The sequence below is a fragment of the Bathycoccus prasinos genome (genome assembly GCF_002220235.1).
Source record: "Bathycoccus prasinos genomic : Chromosome_13".
Lineage (NCBI taxonomy): Eukaryota > Viridiplantae > Chlorophyta > Mamiellophyceae > Mamiellales > Bathycoccaceae > Bathycoccus > Bathycoccus prasinos.
This window is the reverse complement of record NC_023996.1, coordinates 60,871-73,084: the sequence shown is the minus strand read 5'-3', so window position 1 is coordinate 73,084 and position 12,214 is coordinate 60,871. Positions and strand designations below refer to the sequence as shown.

Below are 12,214 nucleotides of genomic sequence, written 5' to 3'. Positions count from 1 at the left end.
AAGGAGGAGCGCATTCACAACATCATTGACACCGTCACCCCCTCTCCCTTCTCTTTTTTCTCATCAATTTTGACGACTCCAATAAGAAAGTGTTTCGCGACTCTTCACCCTCTCTCTCTCTCTCTCTTTCTCTCTCTCTCTTTCTCCTCTTCCTCCTCCTTCTTTCGTCGTCGTCATCGCAATAATAAAAAAGAGAAGAATTGAAGAAGAAAAGACGATTCGCGAGGAAAAAATTCTCTCTTCGAAGTAGTCGAGTTAAGTTTTACCTGAGCTGCTAAATCCGTGCTTCGCGGTCACGTTGCCTTTCTCCGCGGACATGCGCGTTCGGTTCACGGACGCGCGGACGTACGCGTTGTTCTTCTTCACGCACTGCCATACGAGCTCCGAGGAGCACTCCACGTGTGCTTTCACCATGATGATTTTGTGTTTTCGTGTAAAAATGAGGTCTTTTGTTTGTGTTTGTAGGAGACGATTGAATTGTAGTCCAAGAAGGAGGGGAGCGTGAGAGAGAAAAGAGAGAGAAAAAAGAACTGAAGAAGAGAGAGAACAAAAAAGGAAAAAATCAAAGACAAAAAAAAAACGACAAAAAATTATCCAAACAACAACACACTTTTGTTGTTGTTGTTGTTGTTGTTGTTGTTGTTGTTGAAGAGAACACAACAACGCGAGAGTATTCTTCTTCTCGTTCGTAAGAGAAGAAGAAGAGTTGACTTGTATTACCGAGCGTATTGATACCTGGTTTTGAGAGAAGAAGTTGTTTTGAACGAACGAGAAACAAAGAGAATTACACACGCAGAGATAAAAGAAGAAGAAAGAGAAGAGAATTATACTAAGAGAAGAAGAAGAAAAGAAAATGTCTGAATTCACGCCTCCGTCGTATTCCGGCGACCCGAACTCGGCGCGATGCGAGCAAGAGTGCTTCACGCTCGGGTTTATTAGTTTAAACGCGGCAGTTTTGATGAAATGTCTGGGAGGCTCGCGATTACTTTTAGACGCCAGACCTAGAATGAACGGAGACTTAGCCTTGGCCATGGCGGAAGAAGCGGACAATAAGAAACGAAGAAAGAAAGGGTTACCGGAAATCAACCGACGAGAGAAGTTAGGGGCGACCCAGTTTATGTGGCAACAGAGATGGCAAGAGTATTATCGCGCGAGAAACGGAATCTGATGAAAATGAAATCGAAAATGACAGGAACGACGAGAAGAGGAGGAGGAAGAAGAAGAAGAAGAGTGCGCGCGAGATGCGTCGAAGAAAGTTGTTCATCAAGTAATATCATCGCGTAATAATTATATTATAAACACCAATTATTAATTATTAAGCCTCCCGTATTAAAAAGGTTCCTCTCTTTATCTCTCTCTCGTCATCGTCATCGTCGTCGTTCTATATTATTATTATTATTCGCGAATCCAACCGTTGTTCGTCATTTGCCAGTCCACGACGCCGTTCCCGTCCGCAAACCATAAGTTGATTTCTCTCTCGGCGGAATCGACCGAGTCGGAACCGTGGATAATATTTCTGCCAACCTCGACGGCGTAGTCGCCGCGGATAGACCCAGGCAAAGACTCTAAAGGATTCGTTTCTCCAATCATCTTTCTCGCGGCGGCTACGGTACCAGTCGGGCCTTGCCAAATCATGCACACGACCGGCCCGGAAATGATATAATCGACGAGATCTTTGAAAAACGGTTTCGAAGACAAGTCGCGATAGTGCTCCTCCGCAATCGCTCGCGTGCACTGAAACGTCTTCAAACCTTTCAACTGCATGCCTTTATTCTCGAAGCGTTCGACGATTGCTCCAACTTTTCCTCTTTGCACACCATCCGGCCTAAAGTTTTATAATAATACGTATTTATCGTTAAAGAGAGTTGTTGTTGTTCTGAAGTCAGTTTTTTTTTAACAAGAAGAAGTGGATAAAAAAAACCTCCTGAGGTTTTGTTGCGAAGAAAGAGTTTGACGAAGTCAAGAAGAAGTCAAGAAGAAGTCAAGAAGAAAGGCGAAAGACAACGACGACGACGTAAACGACGACGCACTTGATCATGATGTACGTGCGCTCGTCCGGGAATCGTCCCGCGACGACCACCCCTCGACCAGTTTTTGCGTCCTCATTAGGAAGACTTCGACGACGACGATGACCTCTTCTTGGTTGTTGACGTCCACCCCCTTTCGACGACGAGCTTTTGGAAAGAAGGGAAGAAGAAGAAGAAGAAGAAAAAGAAACGGAAGCTCGGGAGGTGAGAAAGCGTGGTCGTTGTTGTTGTTGCTGTTTCCAAGGCGTCGTCTGGGCGCGCGTGGCAGTCGTCGTCATCATATCTCTCTATATACTCTCTATACTACGCAAAAACGAATTCGTTCTCGTGTCTTTTTTTGGTGTGTTTTTGGTGAACTTTTTTTGGCGCGAGATTTTTTTTTTCTCTTTTTTTTGTACTTTTTTCGTCAAAAACACAACAAACACGTTCGATTTTAGACAGACACACACTACAAAACAACGCTCGGCCGAAGTTGTGCGTGTGTGTCTGCGCGTGTCTGTGGTGTGATTGTCGTTTAAAAGGAACAATTTAACACACAATTAATATCATCGCGCGGACACACGCGCGCGAGACGTGCCGGAACTCAGAGAGAGAAAAAGTAATACTTTTGTTGTGCGTAAAAGAAGAGAAAAATGAAAGATAAATTGGCGAAGCAACTTACTACAGCCGCAATGACGACAAAGATGACGACGGAGAAGAAGGGGGAAAACAAAGCGGGGGCCGCCTCCACACCACCATCACCACCACCACCACCTGTGGCGGTGGTAATAAAAGGTGGGAAAAACGCAACGACTTCGCTTTCTCCGACCGGGACGTTGCGAGGGTACTGGCAAGCCGAAGAAGAGACGGCGTTACGCGCCGCCGTACAAAAGCACGGCATCGGCGCGTGGGAGAAGATGAGAACAGATCCTGATTTCAAAGCGTTGAGGTGCGCACGATACGTATTTTATCGCGACGAGAGACGTGCTACTGCTTTTCTTCGCGTTTCTTTTAAGCTTTACTCGTCGTTTTCGTTATCGTTTTCTCGTTTTCTCGTGTTGTTCTTTGCGCGGTGATGATGATGAGAGAGACACAGACAAGGCAAATTCGCGACGAGGAGGGGGGCGGCGACAAAAAAACTTTCTTCTTCGATGAAATTTCCTCCAAATGTATTGGGAGCATTTTTTTCCAAACGACAACAAAGTTTCTTCTTTGTCTTCTTCTTCTTCTTCTCGTTTGAGCAAAAAAAAGAAGAAGAAGAAGAAAGTTGTCGTTGTTGTTGTTGTGTTTTCGAATGTGGGAGTTTTTGATGGTTGGGCGACCTGGTCGTCGTCGTCGTCAAAGTCGAATCATCGAGCGTGGCGTCAAATCTCTCTCAAAAAACAACATTTAAAATTAACGCGGGTCTTTCTTCCTTCACGTTTCCAAAATTCCAGGGGAAGAACCGGAGTGCAGCTGAAAGATAAATGGAGAAATCTGATCAAGTTTCAACACTTGCGACGAGGAGAGATTGAATCGGCGCCGTATAAAGCGACGGTTCGCGCGAAGCAAAATGCAGCCGCGGCGGCGAAAGGAAATGTTGATACCACGAAGGCACCAAAGAGTGGTGGAGCGAGCGGGAAAACAGCGAGCGCTAGTAAGAAACGAAACGCGGCTGATCAAGGTGGTAACATCGCGAAGAAGAAAGGGAAGACCAACGCTTCCGGCTTCAAGAAAGGAACAAATAGCAGCGACTTGATGGATACGTTTCAAAAAGGTCCAAAAGGGAAAAGGAGTAAACTAACAAAAGGAGGGAGATTTGGCAAAGGCGCGGATGGCGCCGATGCGAGGAATATTATCGATGCTAACACGAATCTCGATCATTTGAGTAACGGAGGCGAAGGTATCGGTCGATCAATCTCGCCGGCGTTGCCGCCAAAGAAACAAGCTTTCAAGCAACAAAAGAAGAAAATGAAGCTTTTAGCGGAAGCGCGAAAGAAAGCGGGAACTCCAGATGCGAAAGCGAGAGCGTTGCACGCGCCATCGAACGCTCCACCAAGAAAGCGGGTCGCCGCCGCGTGGGCCGCCGGTATATCCGACGTCAATCAAATAGGGAGCGGAGGACTTTTGAACTCGAACATCAATAGTTTAGATGAAGATGAACAAGATATTGTAGGAGCACATTTAGGACACGTGACGTTTGATATCGATGAAGATGAAGATGCGCATCACTTAGCTACCACTTCTGGAAGAGGTCAGAATAACAAGGATGGCGGCGCTGCTTCTTCAGCGAGCATGGCTCGATTTACAGAGGAGATGGAAAGGGAAATCGAGCAGACGAAGGAGCGCAGAGCGCAAATGGTTAGAGACGTGGAGTATTCCGAGAGAGAATTGGCTCGATTAAAGTCGCTCGTCGAGGAAGCAGAAAAAGTGTATTCGGAAGCTCGCCTGAAAGCACAGGAGACGCTTCAACAGGCGCAGAAAGAAATTGCTGAAAAGCGTAGAAAACAATCCATGGAGTCTTTGGAAGAGCAGAAAAAAGCAGCGGCATCCGATGGCGAATTATTAGAAGAAGAAGAAAAGAAAGCTAACAGCAACAGCGACAACAACAACAAGAATGACAAAAAGAGCGACGATGACGATAACGATGGAAAAGATGGTCATAAATCGAAGGGGGCTACAACGAGGAAATCACTCGAGGCGTCAAAGCAACCCAAATCCGCGACGACCGAAAATATAAAGGTTGACGATGATGAGGACGAGCCATCGAACGAAGACGTGAGTCCAAAGTCTGTTCCAAATTTGAACGATGTTGAAGATGTCGAAGTTGACGATGCCGAGTGGGACAAGTACTTGGCGTTTGGAGGAGATAACGCTAATGAAGAAGACGACGAAGACATGTCCGAGATGCAACGGGCTGCGCAGATCGCTTCAGATGAAAAGAAAAGAAAAAACTACGCCACCGACTCTGAGATGAATAAAGCACCAAAATCTCCCAGGCTTAGGAGCCAAGCCGGGAGTGCGGGTAACTCAGACAAGGATGCTGCTACGAAAACGGCTACACCGACTATGGCTATTACGAAGGCTCTAGAACAAAACCGACGACAACAACAACAACAATATCAATTCATTCCGTCAGATCCAAACGGACATTACGATACGGACGATTCGGATGATGATCTCAGCAGCGATGAGTCAGATGAGGAAGAACTCGATGAGGAGCAACTTGTTGCAAAAGCAGCTTGGGAGAAGGCACAAACTGCGTTAGCGAGAGCGGGATTGCCGCCGATGCAAGAGATCGAGAACGTATTACTGCAAGAACTAAAGAGACTCGAACAAGCAAATACAAAATTAGTGCATGCTCGACTTGCTTTGGAAGCTTGTGATTCTGAACTTTCCGAGCTCTTTGCCAGAGCGGAAGCTAGGAAAGCTGGTGTGTATAACGAAGACGACGACGACGATTTGCGTGAGCAGACAACAAATACGGGATCTTTACCGAGCGATCTTCAGAACATTCACACAGATGACGAGGACGACGACGATTTGCAAGTTGTAGGCAAGAAGAGAAAGAATGCGCGTGATGAAGATGACGACAACGATGATGACGACGACGACGACGACGACGACGACGACGACAACGACGATGATGATGATGATGACGGGGAAGGAGAAGAAGAAGAGAAAATGAAAAAATCGACTCGATCTGGTGGCGCCAAGAACTCCGCGGAAAGAGACAACGCAAACACGAGAAAGAACCTGAGATCAAAAGATGGGAACGAGAAGAAAGAAGAAAGTGGTGCTGCTGTTGAAAAAAAGGATGGGAAAAAAAAATCTGACGATGGTGAAGAAGGTGAAGAAAATGAAGAGGATAAAAATGTCGGAAAGCAAAAAGCGACGGCTAAGAATGCGAATAATAGCAAAAGCAAGCAACAAGCGGATCAAAAAGACTCGAAGAAAAAGAGCAGCGGTAGCGGCCAGAAGAGTTCTGGTGGTGGCGGATCTGGACGAGGTGGATCTGGCTTTCGCTCTGTTTCGGAAGATCGACGTTTCGGAATCTACGATGCTCGACGTTATCGTTCGGTTGAAGAAAATGATAGAAATGCACAAATGAGCGGAGAGAAGATCAACTTCGGACTCGGCGGCTCCAACGCTGCGGCTGCCAATAATGCGCAGAACAGCGCCGGTGTTAGTAATAGCGATGAATCTGGTGAGAAGAATCGAAAACCTGGCAAAGAGAAAGGAAAAGGCACCGGTGGTCAGCAGTCAAAAAAACAAGGCGTTGGGCGAGGTGGTGGAAGTGCCAACGCTAGAGCGAGTTCTTACAAAGAGAGCGCGATGGCGTTTGCAGCGGCGCATTGGCCACAGCAACTGAAAAAACGCAGAGATAACAAAGCTAGAAAGAAGCGGGTCAAGATTGGAAAATCTTTGTGGGAGTAATAATAGTAAACATATCAACACTTAGAGAGAGGAAAGCGAGAATCAACGCAGAATTTTAAATTTCATCGAAACTGTACATTTTTTATTACTGTATAAAAGGATATACTTTCTTTCTCTACGCGGATCAGCCTTGAATCGCGCGTTGTGCCGCTGCATTTTACGCTTGATCCCCTTTTTTAGGAGGAACTACGATTTTCCGTGGCGCTGGAATGTCGCGAAGCGACGACGATCCTTTCTCCCTTCCGCCGGGAAGGTTTTTTCTATTTCCCATCGCTTTACCACCGTCACGCTCGCCAAATTTAGTTTTGTTCTGCCGCAAGTTATTAACAGTATGGTGAACGTTGCGTCTATCTCTACCACCCTCATCGACATCATTGGCGTTAGTATTGTTATCGTTATCTTCGTCAACTTCGATATTGCTATTGATATTCGTCGGGAACCTTTTGCTGTTCTTTTTGTGAGCATTGTTGAGCTTCAAGTTTTCGAGCCTGTTTTTATTCGCGGCGTTTACCGTGGAAACATTGTCTTTACTTCTACCGCTCTTACCGCTCTTGAAATTCGTGCTCGCTCCCTTGAACATGGCTTTCTTCTTCTCTCTGTACGACGCTAGCATTTCCTCTTTCGTGAAAGAATCCTCTTTTTCTCCAACGACGTGAAGATATAAACATTCTGGGTTTCCGCATGGAAAATTGCGTAAGAAGGCGTTACAATATTTCGTCGTGCCATGGCATGCTCGAAGAGGTCTTCCTGTACCGTCTGGATGAGCAGGGACACCGTCAATGCACTGAATGCATGTCTCCGCGTCCGCTTCTGCTTCAAACGTTACGTAAGCGCAACCTGCTAAATTTCCCGCATTACTATCATCATTTCCGCTACCATTGGCCGGTGCTGTCGGACAGGACACTTGTAACTTGATGATACTACCATACTTTCCAAAATACTCCGCCTTCCTCAGTATCTCTTCCTTACACATAGCAGTCGGAATGCCGACCACGTAGACTAAGTTTCGCTGAATGACGCGCACATTGACGAGGTGCTTACGACTACTGTCAATCGGAGCGTTTGGATCGTACGATGAATATCCACCACCACCGCCGCCAAAATTACCATCAAATTCGCCCCCTCCTCTCCCTCGACCTCTGCCTCGTCCTCCTCCGCCGAAGAGAACCCCTCCTCGTCTTCCGCCTCGGCCCCGTCCCCTGCCTCTGCCGCCACCGAATACGATGTTGTTTTCGCCCTCACCGCCGGCACCGTCGTAATTTTCTGCGTACCTACTGTGGGGATGGTTTTGGTATCGGTATGATCGACTACCGTGATGATGATGATGATGATGATGTTGCAAAGATGAAAGCGACGACGAAGATGAAGAATAATTGCCTCCTCCTCCTCCTCCTCTTTCCCTTCGTTGTTGTGCGCTACTCGCATCCGTCAAAGAAGCTACTTGCTCCGCGTCAAACTCGAGCAGATCTTGGTCGTAATCCTGTCGACACGCGGGACACTTCCCAACCGTCTCGCCAAATCCAACTTCCATGATTTGATGCCAACACCACGCGCATAATTGATAGCCGCACTTGCACGGTTTAAAGGCTAAATCGGTCGCATCCATATCGTTACAACACAGCGGGCACGTCTCCGCGTCCTCCTCTTCTTCCTCCTCGTAGGCCTCGTCTCTTCCTTCTCCAGAGTGGTCTCCGTTCCCTCCTCCTCCTCCTCCTTGCCTGTTGTTGAAGTTACCCCCACCGTCGCCATGGTAAGTTCCTCTTCCTCGCGTTTCGACGACGCCTCTCATTTTCTCTCAAGATTTGTCGCGTCTTTCCATGGGCAATGGGGCAAAAATTCTAAAAAACTTCGCGAGCACTCAAATCACGAAGTACGGATGTGTACAAAGTTGGTCGAGAAGAGAGCGAGAGAGAGTGAAAGACATTTTTTACGAAGAGAGAGAGAGAGAGAGAAGAGAAGAGAATAAGAGCATACGAAGACGATAGTATCAGAGAGACAAGAACTATACACTCGAGGCGCACGCGTGAAAGTTTTTGCCACACGCGCGCTTCCTTCTACTTTTACTACAACTTTTTTTACTTCCTATTTATTTACTTTATAAACTATTCTGCGATTCGCCTCCGCTCGCTCCGATGAAAACGAACGGAGAAGTAAGAGTTCGTCTTCTTCGTCTTCTTCTCCCGGCGGTTTAATTTCGGCGCGTTCGCGACGTTCTTCCCTTTTTTCTCGCACACCCAAAACGCAATTTTAGGAGAGAACTTCGTCAGAACGACAGAGAGACCGCACGCGCGCAAACACTCGTTGAAAATATCCACGGAACAAAACGGATTATTTTCCACGCACCTCCTAGGAATCGTGATAAAAAGGACCCCTGTTTCTTTCCTCAACATTTTCGCCATTCGTAGCAACATTTCTCCTCGATCTTCCGGTTCCGCCACGCAGTTCAAAACCATCGAATTGAGAACGACGTCGAACTCGTCTTCGCAAACTTTGAGAGCGAAAAAGTCTCGCTTTTCAATCTTTGGATGTTGCGAGTTCAAATCGATCGAGCGAAACCGTATCCAGCTCGGCGACTGGCAGCAAAACTCCGTGGTTACCGCTCCAACTTCTAACCCGTTCAAAACTTTCCTCTCCTCGCCTTTTCCCGGTCTCTTGTTCAGAGTAGTCAACGTAGAGTAGACGAATTTTCTCACGTGTGAGGTTCGCTGAAGAGCAGCTTGACTCGCTTTTTGATACATGTCTCTTTCCGTTTCCGACGCTGCTCTTGCTGCTCCTTCTCCCGCCTGCTCCAACGCCGCTTCTGATTTCCGGTGAAACTCCGCGGTTATTCGTTTCGCCACTTTTAAGGATTTGACGACGCCAACACCGTGAAGTATCGGTCGCTTCAATTTCTTCTTCTTCTTCTTCTTCTTCATTTTCTTTCTTCCTCGCCGTAACGAGAAATTCTGTCGTGTGTGATTTGTGGTGTACTTGTTTGATCACTTTTCGCACTTTCACAAAAAAAGAACAAACAAACAAAAAAAAACAAAAACGAACGAAAAACAAAAACGCAAAAGAAAAACAAAAAAAGCAACACAACAAGGAAACGAAAGAAACGCGCGCGCTCGTTTTTAGAGAGAGAGTGTGTGTGTGTGTGTGAATATGACGACGACGCGCGAGGAGGAAGAGGCAAACGACTTGGAAGAGGAAGAGGAGAAGGACGAGAAGGATGAGAAGAAGAAGAAACAACAACAACGAGAAGAAGAAGAATTCCTCCGACTTTTGGAAAAGCGACTGCCCCAAAGTCAATCGCACGTGTTGGAGCACGCGAAGAAGATGAAAATGAGCGAGGAGACGAGAGCGAAAATGTGCGCGCAAATGGAAAGCTTAGGCGATGAGTTGGAGTATTTCTGCGACGCGTTTCACCGCGCGATGGTCTCGTCGAAAAAGACAACCGCGACTCTAGAGAAGAGTAAAAAAGAGAAGAAGGAAGAGGAGAGAGAGAGTACGACGAGTACGAGTACGAGTAATACGGACGATGACGGTAACGGTGTCGGATTCGAGAAGAAGAAGAGGAAGACGAGAATCGAACCAATCGTTCCCGACGTCGTGGCTGCGGAAGCGAGCGAAGAGGAAAAGCGAGCGTGGCGGGAAGAAGGTTACGCGTTGATTCGTTCCGGAAAGGTTGGCGCGATTGTCATGGCTGGAGGACAAGGCACGCGATTAGGAAGCGCGTTGCCGAAAGGGACGTTTGATATCGGGTTGCCAAGCAAAAAGTCTCTTTTTCAACTGCAGGCGGAGAGGATTAGAAAAGTGATTGAGCTCGCCGCCGCGGCGGCGGCGGCGGCGGCTGAAAACGAAGAAGGAAAAGAATCCGCGTCGCCCTCTCTGCCTTGGTACATCATGACGTCTCCGCAAACGCACGAACAAACGGTGGAATTTTTTCGTGAAAACGCGTATTTTAATCTCCCAGAAAAGGACGTCGTGTTCTTTCAGCAACAAGAGGCGCCGGTATTTGACGTCGAAGGGAAGATTATTTTAGCACCGGACGGGTCGATTCAAACGTCACCAGATGGAAACGGCAGCATATATCGCGCTCTACTGAAATCAAACGCGTTAGAGAACATGAAAAAGCGCGGCGTTCGACATCTTCATTGCTATTCGGTGGATAACGCGCTCATTCTTCCTGGAGATTGCGAATTCATCGGATACTGCGCTTTACGAGGAAAACAATCGGGCGCTAAAGTGATTGAAAAAACTTCCCCGGACGAAAAAGTCGGCGTGTTTGCGCGAGAAGTAGCCTATTCAAATATCGATGGCGGTGATGGTGATTACACCGAGAAGGAGGATACAGATGGCGGGAGAAGAAAGAGCGCTTTGTCGTCGTCATCTTCGTCGTCGTCGTCTTCAAGAATTCGCGTCTTAGAATACTCGGAGATAGAACCGAGCGTGCGCGACGAGAGAGAGGAAGTGGATTACGATGAAGTGCTTCCGGGTAACATGCGAACCGACGACAGCAACGATCCTTCTTCAATCATTAAAATTGAAAAGTATAACAGACCGCCCTGGAACCACTTTAATCCCGATAATCGTCCGTTACGATTTCGGTGCGCGAATGTAGCGATTCACTATTTTAGCTTAGATTTTTTATACAAAGTAGCGGGAATAGCAAACGCGAGGAGCAGTAGCGGTAAAAAGATAGTCAACGACCAAGACGACCAAGACTCGTTCGCGATGGAGTATCACGTGGCAGAAAAAGACGTGCCTTGTTATGTCGAGGGCGATACCGAGAAGCGAAGAACGAAGAAAGCAATCAAGCTCGAAAGTTTTATATTCGACGCGTACCAGTACTCCAGCGATGGTGTTACTATTTTTGAAGGAGAGCGTAAGCTTGACTTTGCGCCCGTCAAGCAAGCGACCGGTGATGACTCTCCGGAATCGGCGAGACGCATGATTTCTTTCGTGCATTCGACGTGGATTACGAAGAATCGAGGTCGTGTTCAGTGGGGCGGGTACGGAGGACTCGTCGAGGTGAGTCCTCTCGTCAGCTTGCGCGGCGAAAATCTCGAAATCGTGAACGACTGCGACGTGCAGAGAAACACCAGCATCGAACTTGGATGGGAACCACCGTCTGAAAGGCAAACCCCGTGGCACCGGTACTACGGGAAGCACTCGTCGCTTGCTTGAGTGATAAAATTTCTTCTCGTCAGACAGGTTGGATGTGCGTTGTGTGTAATAAAAATACAGAAATACAAACGCGCTGCGCGCGCGCGAACTAAACACCTTTTGAAAATCCTTTCCTCTTCTTTTCCTATACATTCAAGCTTGCTTAAACTCCCAATCGCCTCGACAAATGGGACATTTTTGTTCCGAGTTTCGTCCGTCCAGCCATTTCGTTATGCATCGCAAATGAAACGCGTGCGAACAAACGCCCCACACGACGGGTGAATCATCTCCGGGATATTTACAATCTGGTGCGCACCCATCGTAAGGCGAGTGGCAAATCCCGCACACGTCTGACGCATCGTTCCACGTCCACGTTGCTACGCCTTGCCACGTTTTAAATTTGAGTTTGAGCGGTATCTCCTTCTTCTTCTTCTTCTTCTTTTCTTCTTCTTCTTCTTCTTCTTCTTCTTCTTCTCCTTCGAAGTTTTTGAGTTTTGAAAACGACGACGACGATGAGTCTTCTTTCGTCGTCGTCTTTATCGGCGCGGTTGTTTCCTCCTCCTCCATCTTCTACTTTGTCTTCTTCTTCTACTACTACTACTACTACCACTACCACTGCTACTACTACCACTGCTACTGCTTCGTTG

At 47.2% G+C, this 12,214-nt stretch overlaps 9 protein-coding genes across 9 annotated transcripts; 4 read left to right on the top strand and 5 right to left on the bottom strand.

The window, feature by feature from the left end:
* Positions 1–255: 255 nt before the first annotated feature.
* On the bottom strand, positions 256–414 carry Bathy13g00180 (unknown protein; the record flags this gene model as incomplete). The annotated part of the gene is made up of 1 exon (XM_007509307.1): positions 256–414. The coding sequence occupies one exon, from the start codon at positions 412–414 to the stop codon at positions 256–258; it is 159 nt and encodes a 52-aa protein (XP_007509369.1).
* Positions 415–853: 439 nt separating this feature from the next.
* Positions 854–1,168, top strand: Bathy13g00170 (predicted protein; the record flags this gene model as incomplete). The annotated part of the gene is made up of 1 exon (XM_007509446.1): positions 854–1,168. One exon carries the CDS (start codon positions 854–856, stop codon positions 1,166–1,168), a length of 315 nt encoding a protein of 104 aa, XP_007509508.1.
* Positions 1,169–1,395: 227 nt separating this feature from the next.
* On the bottom strand, positions 1,396–1,764 carry Bathy13g00160 (nucleoside diphosphate kinase; the record flags this gene model as incomplete). The annotated part of the gene is made up of 1 exon (XM_007509326.1): positions 1,396–1,764. The coding sequence occupies one exon, from the start codon at positions 1,762–1,764 to the stop codon at positions 1,396–1,398; it is 369 nt and encodes a 122-aa protein (XP_007509388.1).
* Positions 1,765–2,698: 934 nt separating this feature from the next.
* On the top strand, positions 2,699–3,082 carry Bathy13g00150 (predicted protein; the record flags this gene model as incomplete). The annotated part of the gene is made up of 1 exon (XM_007509548.1): positions 2,699–3,082. One exon carries the CDS (start codon positions 2,699–2,701, stop codon positions 3,080–3,082), a length of 384 nt encoding a protein of 127 aa, XP_007509610.1.
* A 91-nt stretch (positions 3,083–3,173) lies between these two features.
* On the top strand, positions 3,174–6,422 carry Bathy13g00140 (predicted protein; the record flags this gene model as incomplete). The annotated part of the gene is made up of 1 exon (XM_007509435.1): positions 3,174–6,422. The coding sequence occupies one exon, from the start codon at positions 3,174–3,176 to the stop codon at positions 6,420–6,422; it is 3,249 nt and encodes a 1,082-aa protein (XP_007509497.1).
* A 157-nt stretch (positions 6,423–6,579) lies between these two features.
* Positions 6,580–8,211, bottom strand: Bathy13g00130 (predicted protein; the record flags this gene model as incomplete). The annotated part of the gene is made up of 1 exon (XM_007509323.1): positions 6,580–8,211. One exon carries the CDS (start codon positions 8,209–8,211, stop codon positions 6,580–6,582), a length of 1,632 nt encoding a protein of 543 aa, XP_007509385.1.
* Positions 8,212–8,524: 313 nt separating this feature from the next.
* Positions 8,525–9,337, bottom strand: Bathy13g00120 (conserved hypothetical protein; the record flags this gene model as incomplete). The annotated part of the gene is made up of 1 exon (XM_007509356.1): positions 8,525–9,337. One exon carries the CDS (start codon positions 9,335–9,337, stop codon positions 8,525–8,527), a length of 813 nt encoding a protein of 270 aa, XP_007509418.1.
* Positions 9,338–9,563: 226 nt separating this feature from the next.
* On the top strand, positions 9,564–11,588 carry Bathy13g00110 (UDP-N-acetylglucosamine pyrophosphorylase; the record flags this gene model as incomplete). Its single annotated transcript, XM_007509343.1, has 1 exon — positions 9,564–11,588. One exon carries the CDS (start codon positions 9,564–9,566, stop codon positions 11,586–11,588), a length of 2,025 nt encoding a protein of 674 aa, XP_007509405.1.
* A 132-nt stretch (positions 11,589–11,720) lies between these two features.
* Positions 11,721–12,134, bottom strand: Bathy13g00100 (predicted protein; the record flags this gene model as incomplete). The annotated part of the gene is made up of 1 exon (XM_007509349.1): positions 11,721–12,134. The coding sequence occupies one exon, from the start codon at positions 12,132–12,134 to the stop codon at positions 11,721–11,723; it is 414 nt and encodes a 137-aa protein (XP_007509411.1).
* Positions 12,135–12,214: the final 80 nt, after the last annotated feature.